The 27,431-nt window shown below is 40.5% G+C and overlaps 1 protein-coding gene across 5 annotated transcripts; it reads left to right on the forward strand.

Annotated features, from left to right (window-relative positions):
- The first annotated feature begins 292 nt into the window (after positions 1 to 292).
- Positions 293 to 26,560, forward strand: LOC111565799 (kinesin-like protein KIF2A). 5 transcript variants are annotated; one of them, XM_023266039.3, is made up of 23 exons: positions 293 to 463; positions 2,506 to 2,600; positions 4,628 to 4,747; positions 5,713 to 5,767; positions 9,594 to 9,713; positions 10,716 to 10,816; positions 10,982 to 11,077; positions 11,907 to 11,961; positions 13,160 to 13,322; positions 13,391 to 13,481; positions 13,556 to 13,619; positions 13,703 to 13,794; positions 14,457 to 14,599; positions 14,681 to 14,885; positions 15,816 to 15,926; positions 16,033 to 16,100; positions 17,158 to 17,247; positions 19,070 to 19,120; positions 19,210 to 19,354; positions 19,477 to 19,578; positions 23,569 to 23,704; positions 25,876 to 26,002; positions 26,081 to 26,560. In XM_023266039.3, exons 1-22 carry the CDS (start codon positions 403 to 405, stop codon positions 25,959 to 25,961), a joined length of 2,250 nt encoding a protein of 749 aa, XP_023121807.2. In that variant the 5' UTR covers positions 293 to 402; the 3' UTR covers positions 25,962 to 26,002; positions 26,081 to 26,560. The 5 variants fall into 5 exon arrangements, with proteins under 5 accessions (XP_023121807.2, XP_023121806.2, XP_023121810.2 ...); XM_023266038.3 differs by having other exon boundaries at positions 25,876 to 26,560; XM_023266042.3 differs by lacking the exon at positions 17,158 to 17,247 and having other exon boundaries at positions 294 to 463; positions 25,876 to 26,560.
- The last annotated feature ends 871 nt before the right edge of the window (positions 26,561 to 27,431 follow it).

The following is a 27,431-nucleotide window of genomic DNA, read 5'->3' on the forward strand; positions in this document are numbered from 1 at the left end:
TTGAACCCAGGACATGTGAGGCAACATGCTAAGAACTACATTACCCTGCTGCCATGGCAATACCGATTATTGGTAAACATGGAGATTAATCATAGGCACTAAGAACTAATATACACACGTGGACAAAATTGTTGGTAGTGTAGCTTAAATTGAGGTTAAATTGAATGGTTGTCTGTTTCTTCCCACCACTGACGTACAGTGAACATTTCAGTACTGAATCTTAATTAAAACATTAAATGTGACAGACAATGCTGGATACTGTACAGTAGTGGGAGACAGCAGCCGCGCATGCGCACTGTCTCCTCTCCTCCTGCCTCTTCTATGACTGACCGTTAGTGACCTCAGTCTCCGCAGCAGCACAATTTGGACTGGACCGGACGATAAAACGGAACACGGGGAGCGATGGCCGGGATTTTCGGGAAAATCTTCGTGGGCATTTACGTGGAGATCAAGCGGAGTGACGGTACGTAGCTAGCTCCTCACACACACACCGCTCTCCATCGGACTGATCCGGAGGAGAGCGGCTAACTCGCCGCAGCGGGGTGTTCCTGCTAACTAGCAACGGCTACCTCACCTCTCCGCAGCGTTTTCACCGGGATGTGTCGGTAATAACTCAGCAGAGGGAAGCGTTAGACCCCTAAAACCGACAGAAATGCTGCTCTGTGACACGCTGCTGTCGTCTGTCAGTCATGTAGACACACGCCAGTGGGCCGGCCGGGCTGCCGGTCAGCCGGGCGGGCGGCTCCGTCCACCTGTGAATAGTGACACCTGTCCTGGTCGCTCCGCGGCTCCCATCATGGCTGAAGACCGGTAGAGGACGGGATGCCTGCAGCAGGCAGGCCACTGCATCATCCAGCAGTGGCCTGTGAATGTGAGGGAGGGCTGCATGGGGCCTCTCCCCTCTCACTGACACTGAAACAGCCTGCGTCTTATACCCGCTCCTTTTTATGGCTCTAAAAATGTCCATTTTAATTGTTCATTGATAACAAAGAATCCAATTAACAGCCAGTGAACGCAGCTCTTTAAGCAGTGCAGCACACAGTGAATGACAGGAGGAAGTCTAATGATCAGCTCTGATCAGCCACACCCGTCAGCAGGGCTGATGATGGTCTTCACTGTCGATTATTCTCTCATCAACCGGTTGGTTGCTTAGTCTCTAAAATGCAAGAAACTGGTGAAAAATATTGATCAGGGACGCCCAAGATGACAGACGTCTGCTTTTGTCCACAATACAGCTAGAAAGATCGATTAGTTGTCCTCCATAACATTAATTGCCAGCTGTTGAAAATTGATTAATCAGTTTGAATGACTTCTTCAGAAATCTAAATTCTCTGATTGCAGTTTCTTAAATGTAAATATTTTCAGTTTTTTTCCTCCTTTGTGGCAGTAAACTGAATATCTTTGGGTTGTGGACAAAACAAGACATTTGATGGCATCAACTTAAGCTTTAGGAAACACTGATAGACAATTCCCACATTGATACTTAAGAAAATCAACAGATTAATTGACAGTGAAAACAATGATTAGTTGGAGCCTTTGTCCATGGACTAAAGATATTCGGTTTACTGTCATAGAGAAGGATAGAAACCAGAAAATATTCACATTTAAGTAGCTCGTATCAGAGAAAAGATACTTTTCTTCACAGACCAATTAACTGATAATCAAAATAGTTGGTGATTAATTTAATAGTTTATCACTGCATTTCTAATGCAGAGTAGAGTTACACTAGAAGAATTATAGTATGTAAAATCAGAGTGATTATCATTATTAAATGAATAAAGCAAAAACTAGGGCTGTGAACAATTAATCAAAATCTTATGAAAATCACAATATGGCCTAGTGCAGCACTGAACAATTTGGAGAAATTATACTTTTTCTGACTGATATTGTGATATACTTTAAAGTAGAACTGCAACCAACAATTATTTTCATTACTGATTAAGCTGGCAATTCTTTTCTCAATAAATGAGTTAGCTGTTTGGGCTAAATGTAAGAAAATAGTGAAAATGTCGATCAGTGTTTCTCAGAGCCCATAATTATCTTGTTTTTTTTGACAACCCAAAAATACTCAGTTTGCTGTGATAGAGAAGGAAATAAATCTGAAAATATGTACATTTAAGAAGCTGGAAGAGTTTTTTTTTTTTTTAAAGATATTAAAATCGATTGTCAAATTTTTTTTGACAGTGAGTTATTATTTAATAGTTGTCGACTAGGTGATTAATCATTGTAGTTCCATCCATTAGCATCAAAGTGTCTGTATCAGTGTTTAAAAAGAGTCTGTAGAAAGTAGAAAGGAAAAGCAGCAGACATTGACACCAGCTCATCTCTTGCAGTGAAAAATCTGCACAGTCAGTCAGAGATGCTGCATGTTAGTTTCACGGCTCATTGCTTGTGTTAATGTTTGCCTCTGATTTAAAGTTCAAGTAGCACATACATGCTGTAGGCATCGCCTTTACAGCCCCATGCAGCACTAAGCAGCCTAACATCTCTCTGCATCCTCTGCAGGACGAATACACCAGGCGATGGTAACATCACTGCATGAGGACAACGAGAGTGTGACAGTGGAGTGGATCGAGAACGGGGACACCAAAGGGAAAGAGGTGAAGCTGCTGCTGCTGCACTCAGCTGCACTTTATGACATTAACTTGTGTTATTATGTCCTGGAATGCAGTGATTTATATGTTATGTGTGCTCATCGTGCAAGCGTGACAAATGATCTTATGAATCAACTGTCAGAGATTCTGGAAAGCAGGTTGTGCCAACAAAACATAGTTCATTTCAAACATGCCTGTAGTTTTATTTATGCTGCTGTAGTTAAAGTATTAAAAAATAGGCCTGCAACAAGAAGACAGACTATCATTTAGATATATATGTAAATGTTTAGCTGTCTTTGTTTATGATATCCCCTGTTAAAAACTGAAGTTTCAAGTCCATACTGAAAAAAAAAGAATTTTCACTAGTTTGTACCATTTAGACAAAAAGAGTGTCAATAGACATTAAATTTGGATAGTTTTTAGAAGATGCTGTGGTATGTTTGTGACACGCTGTGTTTTGTTGTGTGTCTTTTCTCTGTTCTCTACCTCTACCTCTCTACCTCTCTACCTCTCTACCTCTTCTGCCCCCACATAAAAAGCCGGGTTCTGCTCAAGATTTCTTCCCTGTTAAAAGGGTGTTTTCTTGCCACTGTCGCTTAAGGGCTTACTCTGGGGGTTCAAGGCTTATGGATTCTGTAAAGTGTCTTCAGACAGTTTGACCTGTAATTGGCGTGATATAAATAAAATTGAATTGAATTGAAAATTCTGTACAGAGAGGTAAAGTCATGTCCGTTTTAGTGTGGCAAATAAAATGAGATATTATAGCACAAAAAAGTATATACAGTAGATAATAGCAAAAGACTATGCCATCAGTTTGAAAAGTCAAAAGGTAATTTTGCACATTAGGAAAGTTCCAATTTATCATAAAGACAATAAAATACTACACTTTTTTTTGTTGAACTGCTCATCTCACACTTGCGTACAATATACGTCACCAACAAAGCCATCACCAGTGCTGAAAAAAGTAAGCGATTTCAAATCAAAATTGCAATTGGGAACAATTTAATTAGCAAATCACAAAGGTTTGCAGTTTAGGACATGCATTATACAGTGGATTTCACTTCCAAAGTTTAAACTGTCAAGTCAATAGTTTTAGAAATCCATGCTCCAAATCTTTCAACTCTAGCCATGACCTTGGCATATGAATGAGGATAACGGTATTAGAGGTGAAAATCAAGTCTGGCCAAGTTGAGAGCTACAGCCTCTGTCTGTCTGTCTGTCTTTCTGTCTGTTGGTCTTGATCTTCAGTGTCTCCAGGTAGCCTGTATGATAAGCGCCAATATGAAACTTTTTTTTTTTTTAAAGTATAGTCTCATCACACAGTTTGTCCCACAGAGCAGCTCTGACTCTGTTATTTACAATGTTCTCAGCACTGTCTGCAGCACATGCAACAGAGTACACATCACAGAGCAGACAGCGGTGCAGAGATGCTAATTAGGTTTTGAAATGCACTCTTGCAAATTTCAATTAACGATCACATCATTTTTACTTCTCAATGTAAATATAACATGTTTAAATATACATAAAAGAATGTTGCCAATGTATAAATATTGAATTTTTTCTTATATACAACCTTAGCTAGGTTGTACAAACACTTTACAGTGCAATTTCTATTCACACACAGTCACACACAAATGGCAGCAGAGCTACAATACAAGGTGCTCAACTGCCCTCTTGAGCAATTTGGGGTTTGTTATCTTGTCTGAGGACATCGCAGCACATGGAAGGGCGGAACCACCAACTTTGAGATTATTGGACAACATTGAACAAACAATAGATAGATCACATGAAACAATCTACATACCAGAGAGAAAAACTCCTCTCTGAACCTGTATGATTGGTAATTAGCTAAGTTTATGTCAGAGAGATTTTGAATAGTCTTTTTCTTAATTTAGGATCAGATCCTTGATGTTCCTGTTTAACTTTAGCTCTCAACACTCAGGCTTGCTTGATCTCAGTCAGCTGAGATGACCTGATTAAACACAGGTTATAATATTAATAATAACATTATCTGCATCTTGTTTCTTCCTCAGATCGACCTGGAGAGTGTCTTTGCTTTGAATCCAGATGTTGCTCCTGATGAGGAGATCCCACAGAGTCCTGAAGCTCCTCTTCCTCCCTCCAGTGTCGCCAAAACCAGTAAAGTCCCCAAGGTCTGCTCCTACCAGCATACCAGTCATGAGCCACTGTTTCTCATACATGGCATGTTTATAGGTTATTTAATATGATATGAGGAAAATACTCTGCATTTGTTTTTCAAAATTGTTGAGACATTTTTGCTTTTCTTTTCAAAGGGAAAAGTCTTTAAATTCGGTCAAACACAGGTAGTTTAACTTAGAACTGCAAACAGCCTAACAGAATCGAGAAGTATTGGCAGCCAGTTCCTGAAAGAACAGCTAATGACTATTGTCATTATTGATTAATCTGGGCATTTTTTTCCTGAATTTTACAGTTTTGCCCATAAAATTATGGAAATTAGTGAAAAACTGACATATGCAGACTTTGTTGTGTCAGACCAACAGTCAAAAAGACAAAATTGTGAAATTTATAGTTTTATTTATAGTCTAAAACAGCAAATTCTAACATTGCAGGAGCTGGAAGCCAGTAATTGTTGTCAATGTATGCTTTAAAAATGACTAAAATGATTAATCAGTTGACTAAACGATTAATCTACTTATCGTTTGAAATCTAGTTCCTGGATTCACAGCTTTTATTGGATTGCTTTTTTGTGTAACAAAAACTATTTGTTCAATTTTAGACGTGTCAGATTTTTAACAGCTCTAAAATGACAAATTATTGAATTGGGTTCTAAATACTTACAGATGCAGCATAATTGAACTTTAACAGTAAAAGTTGCAATCTGCTGAGCTCAGTACAGATGTTCTTTAGAGAACCTGAATATAAATGGAAATCATTGTTAGAAACAGAAGACTTCTTTATTCTTTGTGGAAGCAGGTTTTTCATGTCTTACACCTTACTGTTAAAGACTTACTTATCGGCAGTTTCACAAACACTTTTTGGAAACATAAAAATAAATAGCAGTCGAGGAAATTAGCAAACTGCTTCAAATCCTGGAGAATTTGTCAACAGCATCTGCTCATCTGCTATTGTCTTTCAGACCAGACGGATTACAGCGATACCCAAGGCCGAAAACGCTCCACGGGAGAACAGAGGTATGTTTGATTTCAACCTACTGACCCACTAACTGAATCTTAGGGAACTTACTCTGTGTTGCTTCAATTGCTGTGACTATCCGCTGACACACAGCTTTCAAAAGTGTTTGCATTTACTAGTTGAGTGTAATGGGTGTCTCCATCAGATCTGTTTTGGGCATAAAGATGTATGTTTATGTGAAGCGGAGCACGTAAAGCACCTCAGTTTCAAGGTAGAAATACTCAGTCACGGTGTTGACCGCATATTTTGTTCATGATATGTCTTCCAGAATATAAAAACTACCATTTGGACATGTTACTGAACTACAAAGCTTGGTTTTTCAATCACTTGGATCAGTGTCTCTGGTCACTAGTTCCATAATTAATCCAGATCTGGTTCTTTGATGAGGTCAAAGATAGAAACTTGTACACATCTGTGTTTTTAAGGGAGAAGTAAATGTAAACTCTCAGGGTGCACTTTGGGAAGAAACCTTCAATCACTGAGCTTAAATTAATAACAACCACCACTAGTAAAGGCTGAGAGCCAAAGATTACTCTGTGAGCTGCGATCGAGCTTATATTTATAAAGGTCTTGAATCTTAAATCTATCTATTCACTACTGAATTCTGGGTCAGTTTTGTTCGTATTCAGCAGTCAACTGTCTTCTTTATAGCAGTGTCACAGGGTTCCCACGCGTCCTGGAAAATCTGGAAAATGATTGACCAATTTTCCAGTCATGGAAAACATATGGAAAATGAGAAAAAAGGTCAAATGTCCTGGAAACGGTTAACATATCCTGGAAAAACATTGATCCTCCCCCTGTCAGTGCAAACGGGTTAAAAGTTATGCGCATGCATGTCTGTTGTCACCTTATCTTCTGGGCAACATTAAGGCAAATATATAATAGTGCTTCTCTGCTTCTAGCCAGCGCAGCGCCCCACATGACGCTACCAGCCAATCAAATTTGCATGTCCGCTTTGAGCAAGTTCTGCAACCCATTTCTTCCAGTTGACTTTGTCGCTACACTTAGCGACATTTCAGACCCCGTTAGGGACTTATCGCCTAGAGACAAAACTAGTGACTGTTAGTTGAAAAGTGTTACTAGTGTTGGTCCACGAGTGTGAGGGTTTTCTTTCCCGTGGGCGGCCACAGGCTCCTCTCTGTCCTCCGTTGAGTGACAGGCAGAGGAGAGTTCTAGTGGGCGTGTCGGTTACTGAGTTGGCTGCGCGCTGCGAGATGCAACACATCTCTGATTTCAGCACAGCGGGAGCTTAACAGGTGATCTTAATGGGCCACGTTTCACTCAGTATTTCACACTTGTTTTATTGTCTGACAAAAATAAGTGAATGAAAACAACGTTAGGAGTTGTGTTGTATTACTATGTGCAAAGAGAGATGGAGAGAAGAAATTAGAGAGATTAATGACTTTTCATGTCTACTTAATCTCGTTAATTTCAAATAAAAGTAGTTGTCAACAGAGTGAGAGGCACAGAGACCACAGGGAAGAGGGGCACCCTTACAATGAGAAGACTGTAACTATGACATGTTCATTTGAACCGCTAGTATGGGCGTAGCACCCCGGGGGGATGTGGGTGTTGGGACACCCGCACTTTTACTTAACCCTTTGATGCATAACCTGGGTCAAAAGTGACCCAAATCCAATGGAAAATGGGTATCTCCTGATGTGGTCTACGTATCAAAGGGTTAAACGTCATTTCATCCCCCTCACTACAGAGGTGCGTGGTGGCGTCCGCATAAACTACATCTGCCCACAACAGTTGAGGTGCAACTGAGCGCTTCGTGTCTGGAATCAAACTTTCACTCGATGACGCCGGTCAACACAGATACATAAAGTCTTCTTTCACACCTCTCTCAAACCATCTGTCCTCCCTGTCCAAAATCTGAACATTGGTGTTCTGAAATGAGTGTCCCTCTTCCTTGAGGTGAAGGAAGACCACCGAATCCTGTCCTGAGGAATTGGCTCTTCTGTGTTGAGCCATTCGCTTGTTAGGTGGCTGGTTTCCCCTATGTAGAGATCTGAGCATTCCTCGCTGCATTTAACTGCATACACCAGGTTGCTCGTCTGACTGTGTGGTGTGGGGTCGTTTGGGTGGACCTCAGACAAAGACTGGTCCACCCAAACGACCAGATGGCTGCCATGACAGACACAATCAAATTACAGGTAGTTTAGGTTCGAACTACAATCAGAATCAAGAATTACTGGCAGCCACTTCCTTACCCACACGACCTGGCACCATCTGATTTCTGTCTGTTTCCCAAACAGAAATCCCACTTGTGTGCTTGCCATTTTCAGAGTGATGATGAAACCATTCATGTTGTTTGGGAGAATCTAGAGGCTCCAGATGTGACCTTTGTCTATGAAGGGATAGCAGAATTTGAACATTGGTGGACCAAGTGCATTGAAGTTAAAGAAGACTATGTTCAAAAATAATGCAAGAAAAGTCTTTCACCTATGACTTTTTGAAGTATCCTTGTACAGCCAGTGTAAAGAGGCTCAAACAGGAGTAATGTGATCATGTTTCTTAGTTCTGATTAAAAACCTGACAGCTTAGTTCTGTACCATCTGAAGCTGATCTAAAGATGTTTTTATTTAGGCAGATAAAGATTTTAATTTTTACTGAAATTGCATACCAGTTTCAAATATTGGTTATTGGTCTCCTTGATTACTGTTTATCTGTATCGGCCCTGAGAAAACGATATCAGTAGGCCCCTGGTTTTAAAATGTGCTATATAAATAAAGATGATTTAATTCTGATTTGATAAAAAGAGAAATGGCAGCTTCTTCCATTTCACAAATATTTTACTTCGGATAAAATTTGCACTTTTTTGTGAAGGTATGGGACTTTGGTAAACACATGTAACACTCAGACAAAAGTAGAGCTCACAGAAAAAAAGGGATATACACTGATGAGGTATAACATTATGACCACCTGCTTCATATTGTGTTGGCCAGCCTTTTGCTGCCAAAACAGCCCTGACCCGTCAAGGCATGGACTCCACTAGACCCCTGAAGGTGTGCTGTGGTATTTGGCACCAAGATGTTAGCAGCAGATCCTTTAAGTCCTGGAAGTTGTGAGGTGGGGCCTCCATGGATCGGACTTGTTTGCCCAGCACATCGCACAGATGCTTGATTGGATCGAAATCTGGGGAATTTGGAGGCCGAGTCAACACCTCAAACTGGTTGTTGTACTCCTCAAACCATTCCTGAACCATTTTTGCTTTGTGACACGGCACATCCTACTGAAAGAGGCACCTGACACCTTTCTATCAGAACCAGCATTAGCTTCTTCAGCAATTTGAGCAACAATAGCTCATCTGTTGGATCGGATCACACGGGCCAGCCTTCACTTCCCACGTGCATCAGTGAGCCTTGGCTGCCCATGACTGTCGCTGGTTCACCACTGTTCCTTCCTTGGACCACTTTTTATAACTACTGACCACTGCAGACCAGGACCACCCCACAAGAGCTGCAGTTCTGGAGATGCTCTGATCCAGTCATCTAGTCATCACAATTTGGCCCTTGTCTGACTCGCTCATTTGCCTATTTTTCCTGCTTCTAACACATCAACTTTGAGGACAAAATGTTCACTTGCTGCCTAATATATCCAACCCACTAACAGGTGCCATGATGAAGAGATAATCAGTGTTATTCACTTCACCTGTCAGTGATGTGCCTGAGCAGTGCATGTTGCAGATGTTCTTGAATGAGGCGCAAGTGTCACTGTGAACAGTTTACACAAAAACTGGTTCTTAAAAGGGTTTGTTTTGTGTTTGCAATTTGTACTGAACTACAAATGAGTGATTAGAAAGGACTGTGTGCTCCTCAGCTGCAGCAGTGGGAACCACCCGGGCCCGTCCCAGCCAGCACAGCCAAGCTGCAGAGCCGCCTCCACCCGCCATCGCTCCCCAGCCTACACTGAACCAGGCGCTGATGCAGCAGCAGAACGGTAACACACTCTGTCTGGATACTTCATGTTAGAGGTGATTCATGTCCACTTGGCTCTGTTTTGTCTTCGTAGAGACACTTGGATTTAGTTTACAGCATCACTGCTGTTGTTTTGTGTTGGAGGGTACGCTGCAGCAGCCAGATAGGGTGATGTCACACACAGCTGTGTTTGAGGGCGTCAAAGGCTCTTTCACTGGCTGTGGCTTCATACTACAGCACTTATTTTAGTTTACCTCTGTGGCTGCTTGAATTACCATAAATCTGGCAATAAAATCAACTCTTCAGATATAACACTTGACACTTTAGAGTAACTTTAAAGCAGAAATTTGCTGTTTATCAATATTTTACTATCAATTAATCAAATCAGAAGACTAAGACTAACAGGGAATTGATTCTAATTGTCCCTCTGCAGCGCCCCCTGCTGTTTGGATGCCAGCATCTCCAGTTTATTTACATGTAAAGCAAGTTGCTCATTAGCCAAAGAAAGGTTATTACACAAATTCAACTCTCAGAATGATTACAATACATGTAAAATTTGAAATTTAGAGATACTACTATTGCTTTGCTATTAAAGACAAAATACATCTTCCAGCTGTTGTTATATTTTATTAAAACCTAGTGCACAGTGTGTACATAATGAACTTCAGTACTTTTACATATCACCCTGAAATTTAAATCCAGTTACACAGGTTAAATTTATTGTCAAACATTGTCAAAAACTAATTAACATTTGTAAAAATACAATTTTTTGATGTCATTATTTATGGACATTATTCATAGTTCTGTCTGTTTATTTTACAGTTAAATTAATACCTTTTTCTGTGATTTTACTAGATAATATCTGTAATTTAACAAAACAGGAAGCATTTCAAAATAACAGTAGGCTGGTTTAAAAAATGACAGTTTGTCTATCAGTTGATCAGAAGTGGATTCTTGTGTTACCGTTCAATATTTTGGGTTGTTGCTGTTGATTGTTTTAATCTTTATTGTTTTTCTTTTCCAGCACGAAGGAAATCCAACTGTGTGAAGGAGGTTGAGAAACTGCAGGAGAAACGAGAGAAAAGACGTCTTCAGCAGCAAGAACTCAGAGAGAAAAGGGCACAGGTGAGGACAAAACATGTACATATAATATACACACATTTACATTTAAGTATTCTGACTTTATATAGCAATAAAATGACTTTGGTCTGCACCGTGGCTTTATCCTGAGAGATTTTGGTCCTTACCGATTAAAAATCATCATCACTTTTGTGTTCTGTCCCACTGCAGGAGGTGGATGTTAATTTACCGAACTATGAGATTATGTGTATGATCAGAGACTTCAGAGCCAGTCTGGACTACAGACCTTTAACCACCAACGATCTGGTAAGTTTAGAGCAGGTAAACACTGAGAGTCGAGAAACAATTAAAGGATAGGAGAATGTGGAGGATTGGGGATTGGAGGAAAGGAAGGGATGAACTATTGAAAAAAAATGAAGGAAAAGGAGATAAAAGAGGAAAAGAGATAGCAGAAGAGGAGAGGAGGAAAAACAGAGAAGTAGAGGAGACACTGAAGGAGGAGATGAAGAAGGAAAGAGGTAGGCAAGGAGGAGGAGGTGGTATAGAAAAAGGAGAGGGGGGAAAGGAGATAAGGAAGATAAAGAGAAGTAAGTGAAGGAGAGGAGCAATGGAGATAATATAGAAAGAGAAGACAAGGCAAAGAATGGGGAATGAAAAATGAAAATGAAGGGAAGGTGGAGATAAAGAAAAGAGGTAGCAAATGAGAGGAGGAAAGAAAGCGGTAGAGAGGATGAGGGGGAAGGAGGAGAGGATGTAAAAAAGGAGATAAAGAAGAAAAAGGGGAGGTAGAGGAGAAGGAAAGGAGAGAAAAGAAAGATAATCAAAAGAGGAAGTAGAGAAAGAGACAGAGGTGAGAAGGAGACAAGGAAAGGAGAAAATAAAGTAGAGGAGGCCAACTCGAGATAAAGAAGAGAGGAGTAAAGGAGATGGAGAAGGAGAGAAGGAAATGTAGATGAAAGGGAGAACACAAACCAAATACTTTTTTGTCTTCACTTTCTGTGTCCATCACTTCTGAGGCAAACGTGAAGTTAAAACTTAGTCAGAGCATGAAAACAAATGCAGTAAATACCACATACAGTTACTTGTTGATGTATTGATCTGTTGATGTATTGATCTGTCCCCTCTAATGTTTCAGATCGAGGAGCACAGGATATGTGTGTGTGTTCGTGCACGCCCCCTCAATAAAAAAGGTGAGAATAGCTGTATACAGCAAGTGTGTTCAGACAGAACTAAATTCTCTCAAGAACTGTCTTTCCATTGAGTGTATGTTCAGTCATGTCTCCACCTAGTTTTCTTTATTAGTCAAACAATCAGTTCACTGATCAGCAGGAAACTTAACTAGCAACTGTTTTAATAGTTACAGAATATTGTAACAAGTTTTTGACCGTTTTTTTTGACTATTGATTAACCGACTGAACAAAAAGCAGTTTCAAGTGGATTTTTACTCCACCATGGAATGGGGTGATGTGACGATTGGTGTAGGTTGTCTCTTAGCAACATTACTCCAAAACGGATTTGGATGAAATTCTCAGGAAAGGTCAGAAATGACACAACAACCAAGTGATTAGATTTTGGCAGTGATGTGGCTTATAGTCTGGATCCATGGATTTGTTTCTGTATCATTGTGAGATAGCGTCACAGTGTCACTGTAACTATGACAAGTGAACACTACATCAGCTGTCTGCTGACAATCACATGATTGTGATCCTACTACAAATCCACTGCTGCGGACTTATCAGTACTTATCTGTCAGAAATGATACAAGGAACAGTTGATTGAATTGTGAGGGTGTTTCCGAGTCTCATCAATTCCTGCCACCTACTACATATTTAGGTCACGTGATTCAGTATCCATACATAACATACACATACATAACACACACCTGTGCTCAGCGCAAGGTCATTTTGTTTGTGCGTACATCTACAGTAAATGGCCGCATTCTATGTTGCCGTGATTTCTGATCATCAGTAACTAATAAACAAACGATGCATTTCTTAAAAAAAAAAAAATAAATCGCCGTATTTCTGACAATGCCATATGGGGGACAACAACCTTGGCGGAGTACTGCGCTCTCTAAGTACTTTTCTAGTTGCTCCTGTCACAGTTTTCTCAGTGTGCTCATTTTTCACTGCAACATAACGTCATGCAACTCTTTGGAAGAGCACAACTTCTGGTCCAAGTAAAGAGAACTCAAAAATGTCATGGTGTCACGGTTGTGCCGAGGAGTGCAGGATCCTTTATTTATTTTTTATTCAATCTGACAATTGCAAGCAGTTTATTCTTAATGAATTTTTAAATGAGACATATAGAATATAGTAAATCTGATGAAATGTCACCATTTTAGGCTTTAGGGTTGCTCACCAGAAGAAAATCTGCTTGTCTCTACAGAGTTATCAGTGAAGGATTTGGATGTGATCACCATCCCCAGTAAGGATGTGGTGATGGTCCACGAGCCCAAGCAGAAAGTCGACTTGACGCGCTACCTGGAGAACCAAACTTTCCGATTTGACTACGCCTTCGATGAGAACTCCACCAATGAAATGGTTTACAGGTACTCAAGTGTTTTTTTTCTATGTTGCAGCTCATCAGCTGCTGCTACTAAAGCCTTTTCTGTCACAGGTTCACTGCTCAGCCGCTGGTGGAGACCATCTTTGAACGGGGAATGGCAACCTGCTTTGCTTACGGACAAACTGGAAGTGGAAAAACACATGTGAGTGCTTTTGACTCTAACTTGAGTTTGTTTTTAGTGTCACTTTTCATTTTGTGACATTTATCTCCTTTTAGACAATGGGAGGAGACTTTTCAGGAAAGAACCAGGACTGCTCTAAAGGGATCTATGCGCTGTCTGGTTAGTTATTTCTGTCCCCATGTTTTCACTGGTTACCACATTTGACTGAATTCACCTGAGCGTCTGTTTTTCTCTCCCTGCAGCCAGAGACGTTTTTCTCATGTTAAAGAAGCCAAATTACAAGAAGCTGGATCTGCAAGTTTTTGCCACATTTTTTGAGATTTACAGTGGGAAGGCAAGTGTCTTGACCTGAGAATTTATTCAAATAAATAAACCCCATTATTTATTATTTATATCCAGTAGATAAATATTTTACAGGCACAACTGAAATGATTCTAAGAACTGTTTTGATATTCAATTTAAACATTTAAGTAATTTTCAAAGCAAAAATATCAAAATTTTAAGCTTTATAATAATTCATATTTGATGCTTTGTAATACAGGAGTGCTAGTTGGAAAAGAAAAATAATAACTTTACAAAATAATCTTGGATTTAAAGAAATTAAAAGACACCTGACATTTTACAGACAGACTATTTTTATTTGAGAAAACATCCAGCAGCATATAATCAATAATAAAAAAGGCAATTAGTTTCCTTGTTTTGGGTATTTTTAACAGTGAAGAGCAAAACTGATGTCACCAAAACTATAAAATAATACACAAGGAATGTCATCAACATGTATTTTCAGCAGTTTGTCCAAACATTTGACTGCTACGACAAACACTTCAAAGATTAAGATATTGTGTAAGTTCATATTTATTGATTTTTTTTTTAAAAATGTATTTCTCATAAAAGTGAAGTTTTCTCTTGGGTAATAAATGTTTTCTTGAAGTTGGATGTGTGTTTTTCATGCGGTGACTCAGTAAATGACGTCAGTTGTGTTTCTTTGCATTAAAGGTGTTTGACCTGTTAAACCGTAAAGCCAAGCTACGGGTCCTGGAGGATGGGAAGCAGCAGGTGCAGGTGGTGGGTTTGCAGGAGAGGGAGGTGAAGTGTACAGAGGACGTCCTCAAACTCATCGAAGTGGGAAACAGCTGCAGGTAAACACAGAAGGAGATCATCTTTAAAAATAGAAGAGCTGCAGTTTGAGACCAGCTGAGTGAACGTGTTGTCTCCTTCAGGACGTCCGGTCAGACGTCAGCGAATGCTCATTCTTCGCGCAGTCACGCTGTGTTCCAGATCATCCTGCGTCGGCGAGGGAAGATGCACGGAAAATTTTCCCTTATCGACCTGGCGGGAAACGAGAGAGGGGCGGACACATCGAGTGCTGACCGACAGACTCGCCTCGAAGGAGCCGAAATCAACAAGAGCCTGCTGGCACTCAAGGTCTGCCCTTAGTGCTTCAGTGTCTTTATCCACTGCTATGACGCTGATGGATTTAGATCTTACAAACGGTCACTATGGACCCAGTGCTGCTATTTTTATGTCTCACTGTGTCATTACTTCAATTAAAATGGGTACAAGCAGACACATAATGAAACAAGAAGTCAGGTGGTGCAGTGTAGTTACTTGCTCCACCCCTACTAATCTGACTGTGAGCAGCATTTTTAAAAAACTGAATCAATTTTATTCTCAAGCAGGTTTTCATATACTAAGAATTTGGCCTGATACATGACATTAGACACTGACAAATAGAGATTTTTTTACAGAAGTGTTCAGTGTACAAGTCAGTAAACGGTGTTAAGACAAGTGTAGCAAATCCAAGCTTTTTCTAAAAATAATGAAATATAAATATTTTCATTGTGCAGGAATGTGCAAATTATTCTCCAGAACAATATTACATAGTATGTAATGTAAATGACTGTGCAAAGGATAATAACATTTAAAAAGCTGTGCTTTAACACATGAGGCCAGTGTGTACGGTGGTGCCAGATGGAAGCAACTCAAACTGAGGTGGGGTACTTTTGATATGACCTACAACTGAAATGGCTGTATTCCTCTGGAGCCTCGCTCTTATATTTTTAAGGAGATCATCTTTAAAAATAGAAGAGCTGCAGTTTGAGACCAGCTGAGTGAACGTGTTGTCTCTTTCAGGACGTCCGGTGCCTGCTGGCACTCTTGGTTTTTCCATTTCCTGATGGAAACTGGAGATGTGAATAACAGTCCAAAACTCAATATAGCCAGATATTTAATTTTGTGACATCAAACAACAAATCCTGTGCTATCAGAACCTAGAATTGATAAATATTGTCTATTTCTTGTTGATCAGAATTGGTGTCTGATAGCTTCCTCCTGTGTGTGTGTGGTGTATTTTAGGAGTGTATTCGAGCCCTTGGCAGAAACAAACCACACACTCCGTTTAGAGCCAGCAAGTTAACCCAGGTGCTGAGGGACTCGTTCATCGGAGAAAACTCCAGAACATGCATGGTAGGAAACACCACCACTGCATGTATCACTGCATCCACTGTGGACAGAAGCATGTGATCATATTGAAGAGTTCTGGTGAATAACTGGCTGAGGATTGCTCCCACAGATTGCGACCATCTCTCCTGGGATGGCGTCCTGTGAAAACACCCTGAACACGCTGAGATATGCCAACAGGTAAAACACATTCTTCTGACCAGGAATCACTCCAATATGCTAATGTAAAAAAAAAAGTTTAATTTCAACTTTCTTTGTCTGATCAATCAAAAACAAGTTATTTTAGTCAGTCAGTGGCTCTACAGGAAAACATAAAATACAGTAATTACTCTCAGCCTCAGTCTGTCAAACACACATGACCCTCTTGACTTTCAATATTATCTGGTAAACTGATAGACATCATACATGTAATTCAATTCAAACTCTTTCAAAAAAATCTTTTTTTCTAGTGCCATTGGCTGCTGTACATATTATCTCAGAGATGAGTTCCCATGTGGCAGACAGGAAGAGGCGAGAAACATCTCATCGTTTATCCACAATAACACAACAGTAATCATTTCAGTCTTGAATCAGCTGGTTGAAACCTGCCTTGGTTACCTGTGTGCCAGTGTTTGTTTTGCTCCTGAATGAACGTATACTGATGATGCAAAACATTATGACCACCTGCCTAATATTGTGTTGGTCTCCTTTATGCTGCTAAATGACCCAGTGGGGCATGGAAACAGGACCTCTGGGGATGTTCTGTGGCACCAGATGGGTGGCAGTGAATTCTGTGGGTCCTGTGGCCTGCAGGGTGGGACCTAGATCAGGCTTATCCTGGTACATGGATGCTCAGTAAGATTTGGATCTGAGGAGTGTGGAACCCGGGTGAACAGCTTAGCTCTGTCGTGTTTCCCAGGCCACTCCTGAGCAGTTTTTGCAATGTGTCGGGGTGCATTGTCCTGCTGAGGGTGGCAACTGGCATCAAAGATTGCTGTTAGCAATGACCTGCAATGTTTAGGTGGTGGTACATGTCAAATATCCACATGAATGTCTGGACTAAAGGCTTCCCAGCAGAAGATAGTATTGTAACAAGATGATTGATGTTATTCACTTCAACTGTCAGTGGTCATAATGTTGTCGCTGATCAGTGTATATTGATGCAAAAATGAGTGCACAAAGTTTACTTAATCCTCTGCTGCCTGCTCCTCTTGCTCATGTGTGTTTTTCTGTTTTCTCTCCTGCCACGATTTTCCAGAGTAAAGGAGTTTGGGATAAGTCCTTCAGACATTCCCTTCTCTCAGAGCGGGGGTGGAGGAGGTCGTTCTGAACTCTCTCCTTCTTATGAGTATGATCACTTCACTACGTCTCTCAGAAATATCCTGCCACCATATTAATATCTGTCATCTCCCACATGAAGCCGGGCAGGCACTGGGCATTTTATTAATCTTGTACATAATGCCAGCTAAGACGACACATTTGAATCAACCATTAATCCTGTGTTCCGTGTTCGGCTTCAGTTAACTGGTCACACTGAGTCCCGAAACTTTTGTCCACAAAACGTGCTATCTGATCAGCACCATGTTCGCTGTGGTTTGCTTCTGTAAATGCAAACGCACTGAGGAAACTTCATGTTGAATTCTGGGAAATTAGATCGTGGAATTGCTCCAACTACAAATTAACATATCCAAATGAAATTTCTGACATACCAGATGTACAGCTGATAACCTGAGATCCAGATCATTGATTTGTTCTGGATGTAATCAGGTATAGTGACCTGTCAAACTTCACTTGAAGCCACATCCAGTGTGGAATCTGTTCAGTCCGAGTCTGAGATCAGCGTGTGACAATATAACGGTAAAATTTGGGCTGAACTTGTACAGCGTCTGCCTTGTTTCACCTGTTAACAACCACTTTCTGTTGCTCCCTGTCCACTCTTGTTAACCCAAATCATCTTATTCATACTTTAGATCAACTGCTAGAATAATTTTTTTTATCAAGCCAATGAAATGTCAGGGGCTGCACAGTGGCGTAGTGGTTAGCACTTTCGCCTTGCAGCAAGAAGGTCCCTGGTTCACGTCCCAGCTTTCCTGGGATCTTTCTGCATGGAGTTTGCATGTTCTCCCTGTGCATGCGTGGGTTCTCTCCGGGTACTCCGGCTTCCTCCCACAGTCCAAAAATATGCTGAGGTTAATTGATTATTCTAAATTGCCCGTAGGTGTGAATGTGAGAGTGCTTGTTTGTCTTTGTATGTGGCCCTGCGACAGACTGGCGATCTGTCCAGAGTGTCCCCAGCCTTCGCCCGAGTCAGCTGGGATAGGCTCCAGCCCCCCCCCGCGACCCTAGTGAGGATTAAGCGGTGTATAGATAATGGATGGATGGATGAAATGTCAGTGAATGTGTCTTTATAATGAATATTACTTTATATTTGTGATTCCTCTGTCATCAGTGCAGATTATACTCTGTAGGTTTTGTGCCACAGTTACTCACTAGAGCACCACATGTAGATTTGTCCACTGCTGTAAATAGTCCCCAACAAACTCACTATTTTGTCCTGTTTGCATAACGTATGCTAAAAACGTCCAGCTGTTTAGGATATACAGCTGGGTTGAAGACAGACTAGCACAGAAGTCATGTTTCTGTCCAAATTTAGAAATAAATTTAAATTAACTCCCAGGAAATCAGTTTTCAAAAAATTTGCATCACTGCACATTTCCATCCGGACTTTTGTATAAATCAAATGAACCACTGGTGGAGTCAGTTCATCAAAATGACATGATTTAGAAACATGACAAATTACATTCATGTTCTGTTTATTTGAGGAAAAATCGGTGTCTTCATCACTTCATCCAGATCTAATGTTCTCATTGTCTCTTCATTTTGTTGTCTTCTAATTCTGAGCGCTTACACTCTGATTTATACGTTCACAAATGGAAAAATGTGCTTTAAAACAGAATGAAAAAATATTCAGTATGTCAAAGTAAAGGTATCTATTAATCTTCTCAGTGCATCTTCATCCCATCACTCAATCCCGGTGTTAGTGGAACATCTGCATCTTTTGTTCTGCTTTGTATTCATTTGTTTGTTTTGCTTTTATTTTTCCTAAAATTTCTTAAAAGCTGCATCACATTCATCCTCACCGTCATGTTTCTCTGTTGTAACTCACACAGTGCTCATCATAGGTTCGTCTCCCGGCATGATGAGCGACATGTCACCAGCCTGTATGTTTACATTACAAACACGTCATTGATGTTCACCTCAGCAGCAGTCGTCAGAGTGTTGTTTTTACGAGCGGCTGTGATGTTGTCAGGGTGAAGGAGCTCACAGTGGACCCTGCAGCAGCGATGGAGCTTCGTCAGGGAGGACACGTCACCCAGCTGGAGGTGCTGGAGGCTCAATGGGGAGTCGGCAGCTCTCCACAGAGAGACGACCTGAAGCTGCTCTGTGAACAGAATGTAAGAGATTGAAGCAACTCTGACTGTTGGTCCTTTAGTTTTATTGCTTGAAAAATGAGAATTCTGTGATGTGCCAGCAGCAGTTTTCAGTTCTTAACCACATCTACATTTGTATGGTTTAGGAGGAGGAGGTTTCCCCGCAGCTCTTTACTTTCCATGAAGCCGTCTCTCAGCTGGTGGAGATGGAGGAGCAGGTCCTGGAGGACCACAGGGCTGTTTTCCAGGTACAGACATCAGCGAACACAAAGCCTGGAGTGGGGCTAATCAGTTTGCAACGGAACTCACGATTTGAATTTGCAATTAGCAATTCAGGATATAAATAATGCAGCACGTCTGACCCACAGTTAAAATGTTGTGTCAGTGGTTTCACAAGTTCATCGTGTGGCAGTCCCTATTTTAAATGTATCTCATGTGTTAATGATCCATCACAAGTTTTACATCAATTAGTGAAAACTGAAGTAGGACCAAATCAAATCACAGTATCTGTCAGAAGAATTATAATTAGATTTTCCACTCTGGTGTGGACAAAACCAAAATACCACTTGATCAGAAAGTATATTTTTCATTTACAAACAAAAACCTGGGGAAACTCATTTATGTCCACAGCTCTCACTTGACGTAGCTCTCTGACTTTAGCTGCAATAGCTAAAGTTTTAATTCTCTCATTATTGTCTTTTGTCTTTTTTTTAGCTGGTAATTTTATTCTATTTGTATTTTATTACTGACATTATTTTACCAAATTAAATACATTTCAATATGTGCTTTAAAGCTGCTCTGCCACACAATTATATATAGTTCACTATCAAAAAACTAAAAAGGCAGCGACTGAGATCTGCTGAGCCAACTACCTCTAGCAGGAGCAGCCCCAGATACAACCTAATCAATACAGACATTTTAATATAATAACAAATTGGGAAGACGATATTTAGCAAATGCTAGCAACTAGCTTTCACGTAACACATCCTTCTGACTTTAGCTCTGTAGTTAGCTTTCTATGGCAGCATATTGTGCCAGAAAGTCAGTTAGAGGTTATATCTCAACCAAATATGTAGTGACTAAGTTTAGCCTTCGTGGGGCAGTATGAAGTTTCTGTGTCACACCTGATACCAAACTGAATATATTTAGGGCCCCAGCACTGACAGCGCGTAGGGACCTATTGAAATGCAAGGAATTGTTTGCTCAGAACAGTTTTATTTTTGAGGGCCTAAACATGCTTCAAAACTGATGAAAATTTGCTCACACATCAGAACTGGTGACAAATTTGATATTTTGTGGGACTTGTGTGTGTGTATAGCACAATGCCTCCATAGTGCCGCACTGCAAAATTTGTAACATCTGCTACGGGCAGGATGTTTCACCTACATCTACAACATTTGGCTTTAGGCATATGCTGCATGTCACAGGGCGCACAAAAAAGCCAGTGGCAGACATACCGTAAACCCAAGAGGAAGTCTGCCATTTTGCATTGACTGAGATTTTTTCTGATTGTTGCTCAGTTTCAAGAGCTAAATCTTTATAAGGAGTAACTCAAGACACCTCAGATTTGCCCAGTATATAGAACAGGCCTTAATGATGAAAAGTTATCAAAATCTTCCGCAACAGTCAAAGGGCGGTCATGGCGGTCCCCTGAATTGTCATCTACCACCATGAAACAGGAAGTGCTGTCTAACTACCCTAAACATGCTCCAATGTCAAACTTTACATGTTTGATCAGAGTCCTGCCCTGATCATATCCATATGGTAATATTCATTCACTGTCATAGTGCCACCTGCTGGCAACAACATATGACATGTTTTACTCTTTGATGTACATTCGTTAGCTTTTTGACCATATTCACCTCAAATGTGGTGACAAAAGCAGGGTTCCCGCACGCGTCCTGGAAAACCTGGAAAAGGATTGACCAATTTTCCAGTCATGGAAAACGAGAAAAAAGGTCAAATGTCCTGAAAACAATTAACTTATCCTGGAAAAATATTTATCCTCCCCATGTCAATGCAAATGGGTTAAAAGTTATGCGCATGTGTGTGTGTGTGTGTGTGTGTGTGTGTGTGTGTGTGTGTGTGTGTGTGTGTGTGTGTGTATATATATATATATAGTGCTGGGCGATATGGAAAAAATCACACATCACGATATGGATTATTTTATATCACGATAACGATATATATGACGATATACCACAATAAAGTATGTTTTCAGTTATTCTCTGAAAAGTTTGACAAAAATTTCACTGCTTACTTTTCTCCATGAAACTTCAACCTGTTGCTAGGGCTGGACCCGAATATTCGGTCCCCATGGTGGTATGCGGATATTTATTTTGAGATCCGAATATTCGCCCCCTCCTACCTCCACCCCCACCCCTCGTCGAGCGTTACGAACCGAGCCGAAAATTCGGCTCTTTCCTCCGTTAGCCTCTGACCTCACGGACCGAACCGAATATTCGGGTCGTTCCTCCGTCCGTCCGTCAACCCCCCACCCCCGCTCCCTCCTACCTCCACCCCCCGTCGGGCGTTACGAACCGAGCCGAAAATTCATCTCTTTCCTCCGTTAGCTCACCGCCTCTGACCTCACGGACCGAACCGAATATTCGAGTCGTTCCTCCGTCCGTCCGTCAACCCCCCACCCCCGGACGTTACGGAGCGGACCGAATGTTCGTCATTAATAGGGCCCGAATATCCGGAGCCCAGAAACTGCTATTCGGGCCAGCCCTACCTGTTGCACGTCCATCGTTCAGCACTCATGAGTTAAGTAACGTAAAGCATGTCGCAAACCCGCGTGACAATCAAAGAACGTAAAGCAGCGTCATGTCGCAAAAACCACAAGACGGAGTTTCTTTGCGAAAAATCTCTTTTTTATTCTTCTTTATTTTCACTTCTATAAGCTTAGAGTATGCATAGTGACAAGAAAACACTAATACAATCGTCGCAAGCTAATGATATATTTGCTATAATAATTGATAAAATTAGGTTAGAAACGATAGAAACGATAGAAGAGAAATGGCACGATAGACACTTTTCTATCGTTCTCACGATATGTATCGTCATATCGCCCAGCACTACATGATAACGTGTGTCTGTACTGGCTGAAAATGTCCTGGAAAATAATTTCAGGGGAAGAGTGGGAACCCTGATAAGCCTGAATACATTGATGATGAGTCGCAGAGAAAAGGGTGACTCGTCAAACTATGTCTCGCCATGACTACTAAAATGTTTATATCATAGGTGGAGATGATCAAATTTGGCACAAGTTTCACATGCTAGACCAGAGTCCGGATCTGTCATTCACATTTAAAAATGTAATCATAGTACCACCTATTGGTAACAAGAACTTATAGGCATTATATTTGTACGTACCGTTGCTAGAAACTTTAATATAATCCTTGAGATTGGTCAGGTACGTCTCAACACCTTGATATGACTGTCACACCCCGACAAACAGCACACCTCAACATACGCCGGGCCCGTTCAATGCTACTTTCAGCTTTAATTGGTTTTGAACTGTAAAAAAAAAATGTCAGGTTGGGTTCAGAATTTTGGATGTGTTTTTGATTATTAATTAACCCTTTGAACCCAAGCACTTCCTCTGTGTTTTTTTTGCTCCTGACACATTTTAAATAACTGTGGGCTCATTTTTCACTGCAATACAAAGTCTTGCTCATCTATGGAGACAGCACGCCTATGACAAGAAGGAGAGAGACCTTAGACATGCCTTCTGTGCAGTAAAATAAAGTTAGAATACCACAAGTCAGAAAAGAATCAAAACAACAACATTATTTGATTTACAAAATAAAAAACTGGAATCTGCATGTAAACCACTCTTCCATGTGTCCATGATCTTACCAACACTGAGGAAAATAGTAACGCTGCATACTATAGATATTTAACTACAAACATTTTTACAACTTCTCCAAAATTTCACACTGCTCTGAACACAAAAGATTCCTTCAGCATGGTGCAAGATGTTTCACCTCGCTGAATGAATCTTTCAGCAACTTGCTGCATTTATTTTATTGATCAAGTATTTCATGTTTTCCACTCAATCTCTCTAATATGGTTCCATTTTATGATTTTATACTATTTTATTTTCCTAAAAGAACAGCACATCACACATGATTGATTCAGTTTCTGGCTGATAAATGGGGTATTTTTGGAGATTTTTCAAACCTGTCTGCAGGTTTTGAGGTACAGAGCATTAAACTTGAGCTTGCTCTTTACAGGAGTCGATCCGCTGGCTGGAAGACGAGAAGGTGCTTTTGGAAATGACGGAGGAGGTCGACTATGATGTTGAATCATATGCAACTCAACTCGAGCAAATCCTGGATCAGAAGATAGACATCCTCACTGAGCTGAGAGGTAGAAAACCACCAAGCATTGAGCTCCTTTCAGATGTGTTTATGAAACACAAAAACACAGCACAAGTCTTAACTGAATGACAGCAGATTAGCATAGTGACCACAGCAGCACAAAATAAATATGTTATTTTCTGCCTTCTACTTTCATAAATTTTACATTTCAGTCTTAATCTCTTTTGGACAGAGAAGATAAAACCAAACCACAGGTCAGATCAGTCTATAAAAACAGTTTTTTTCTTTCTCTGTGCGACACAGAGCTTAAAAGCAGTCAGTAATAATCTGACCAAAAGCTTCTTCCGTTCATTTGTGGATGAAGAAAGTAGATTCAGGCAAATCTGCTTAAAACTGAAACTGCAAGCTTCTGCAACTCTACAATCAAATAAAATTCATCATGTAAAAGCCAATATTCAACCATCTTTAATGGTGTTGTTTCATGTCTGAAAAGTGCTTTAGAGATTGTAAGCAGTTAAACCCTTTAAGACCTACCATTGTGCAAGTCCACCAGGACATATTCTTATTTTTTTACATAATTTAGTGCAATTTTTGGAGTATTTTTATTTGCTTTACGTCAATATAACCCTTATATCCCAAGCTTTAATAATATGTATTGACTTATGTCTTAACTAATACAATAAATTACTTAAAAGTGAATGTTACGATCCAACCTCTATGGTCAGCTGGATGTAACAAAATAACCAGATGTTATTTGGTACAGGTAAAGGAATTTATGGCTCAGTAGCAAATTAAACATAAAAGTGGTCAAACAACGCAAAACAAGGCTGGTGGGTGTTGCCCAAATCAAAGAACAAAATAAAACCAACCGCTAACAGAGTAACTAACCTAGCTAACACAAATAAAACAACTATACTCCCAAGCCAAACTTAAACACAGAAGCAACACACACCACAAGTAACAGAAACTAATACAAACAGTGCACAGAACTAACTAAACAGAACTGGTGCCTCGAAACACATATATTTAACAAACGGTACACAAAGACGCAGATTGCAAAATAGCATCTTCCCGAAGTTGGCGGACTGCTAACAGGAGCCAGAGTCTCCACTGAGTCTGGAGGCTCCACACCGAATTAGCAGCCGCCAACAGAAGCTCTAAATGTCTGTAGTCACCGCTCAGTGACTACAGACCCAACAGACCACATACAAACACAAACAAAACACAAAGCGGCACCAGGGCGAACTGATCACAAGTACCAGCCGCCCTGTCTGAGAGTTTTGCTTGCAGATATACTGGTGTGGTGATTGTTGGGTCTCCTGGGAGGAGGAGTTGTGGTGGTGGACCAATCTGATGTGTCGGGAGGACCAGGGCTGGGAGGAGCTCTGGAGTGCCAGGTGTATTCTGGGGCTCAGTCTTTGGCCAGTTGTAATCAATCCCCTCTCCACAAGCCATTCAGACACAGAAGCTGTACAAAGTCCATCTCCAAACACACGGCCACCAGAGGCCGTACCACCCCTCCGCTTAAAATACAAACCATAGGTTTGGTACACAGTATCACCTCGCTTACTTCTTAGCCAAGAGCTGCAAACAAATGTTCCCTGAACATGCCTGACTGAACGATAATGCTGTTAGCTCCCAACTTACCTACAACCAATAAACCTAAAAAAATTAAAACCATTTATTTCTTTCACATATATTTCAAAATACAGAAATTGCTCAGCTGTATTCCTCAAATTAGTAAAAACGTTGCACAATATCCCGTGGTCTGGTTTATACAGATTTTTGTTATGTGTGCTTTATTGTGTATTTTTCCAAACCCATCACTGCAACAAAAAAACGCTCTGAGACATGGTGAATGTGTGAAATATTAGTCTAAATCCCCTGATTTTATATGCAAAAAGAATGATCAATCTATCTTCTGCCCCCACATAAGAGCCGGGTTCTGCTCAAGGATTTTTTTCTCTGTTAAAAGGGTGTTTTCTTTGCCACTGTCGCCTTGGGGCTTGCTCTGGGGGTTCAGGCTTATGCGTTCTGTAAAGCGCCTTGAGACAATTTGACTGTAATTGGCGCTATATAAATAAAATTGAATTGAATTGAATTGAAATGTCTAGTTTCAAATCTACTGCCAATCAAACATGAATATGCAATTGCAGCACCTTACACACGTGTAAAACAACATGTGCAATAAAACCTGTGTGATGTTCTCTCTTGTTTCAGATAAAGTCAAGTCTTTCCGTTGTGCTCTCCAGGAAGAGGAACAAGCGAGCAAACAAATAACCCCCAAGAGGCCTCGGGCTCTATAGACGAAACATATTTCACTGTAACTCTGATCGTCCTCAGAAAGGTGAATCCTGCCGCTGAGGAGGTCACTGCAGATGAAAGAGCTGATTGAACTCATCTGTGATTTTCTTACACTGTACAGGCTGCTTCCCATCATCCGTCCATCCATCTGTAGAACCAGAGTCGACTGTCGTTGCTCTTCATCCTCCTGTGAAGTGTACCTGCAACGTTTCTGTCCAAAGTCACAAGTGCTTCATTTAAAAGCAGAAAAGAGGTCAATAAATATTTGTTGTAAATGATTTTTTATAGAGTTAATCATAGCTTCTCCTCACTTTGGCCAATTTTATAAACAGCTGTTGCCATTTTGTGCAATATTTGGGGGGTTTTCTTCCCGTCCTTGCCCTCATTTCAGCTTGAATGGGGCACGTGGAGTTTGTGTGTAAAATGAGCCACTGTGTGTTTGTCTTGATACTGTATGTAATGAGGCAAAGCCTAGAACACTAAATTAACAATACATGACATTAATCGAGCTAAATGGTGCACTAGGATCAAAATGTTCCAGACAACATTTACTGAAACTGATTTTTCATTTGCCATAATAAAGAACAGCTACTTCTTGTTGCTTTACGTGTTTTCATTTAACGGAACAAGCAGTCTGAGGGAGAAACTAGCTGATGTGTAGCTGTAAGGCTGAGTGATGCAGCTGCAACATTTATCAGGATTAAACTGTGAAAAGTTTTTTTTTTTTTGCTTAAAATAATACTAAACCTTCAACACGACTCATGTTACCGGTACATAAAAGTTTGTATATTTTTTAAAAAGATAAATACACTTATTTTTTAGTGTCAGAATGTTACTTCAGCTACTTCAAAAACATGTCTTTTCATTTCAATATGAGGTCTGATAAAAATTAGCTACAGCTGATGGTCAGAAAGGGGATTTTATCCTGTCAAAATATGCCTGTATTGGAAAAGGGATTTGACTCAAATTAATCTTGGCTAGAAGATGAGCCTGATATTAAAATGTAGATCAAAATGTTTTATTTGCTATAACTTGTTTTGACCAACTACCTATCACAAGTGGTGATGGGACCTTTTATAAAGTTTACCCAAAATTTTGTCCAGTTAATTACCAGAACACAAAACACATCCAGGGCCACAGAGGGGCTGGATTCTATCCCAGCTGACTTAGGGTGAAGACAGGGAACACCCTGGACAGGTCACCAGTCTCTCACAGGGCTACATATAAAGACAAACAATCACACTCACAGATAATTTAGAACCACCAATTAACCTCAGCATGTTTTTGGACTGTGGGAGGAAGCTAGAGAACCCTTAGAGAAAATCCACACATGCACACATGCACAGGGAGAGCATGCAAACTCCATATAGAAAGATCCTGGGAAGGCTGGGATGTGAACCGGGATCTTCTAACTGCAAGGAGAAAGTGCTAACCACCGAGTCACTGTGCAGCCCCAGAATTTCATGATAATC

Source organism: Amphiprion ocellaris, chromosome 17 (genome assembly GCF_022539595.1).
Source record: "Amphiprion ocellaris isolate individual 3 ecotype Okinawa chromosome 17, ASM2253959v1, whole genome shotgun sequence".
NCBI lineage: Eukaryota > Metazoa > Chordata > Actinopteri > Pomacentridae > Amphiprion > Amphiprion ocellaris.

What these genes read in the sequence shown, in the direction of transcription:
- LOC111565799 (XM_023266038.3), top strand. Translation starts at nt 403, where the DNA reads ATGGCCGGGATTTTCGGGAAAATCTTCGTGGGCATTTACGTGGAGATC. An exon ending in CGCTCCACGGGAGAACAGAG is followed by an intron (nt 5,768 to 9,593) that starts GTATGTTTGATT and finishes TGTGCTCCTCAG; the next exon opens with CTGCAGCAGTGGGAACCACC. An exon ending in GAGCGACATGTCACCAGCCT is followed by an intron (nt 19,121 to 19,209) that starts GTATGTTTACAT and finishes TGATGTTGTCAG; the next exon opens with GGTGAAGGAGCTCACAGTGG.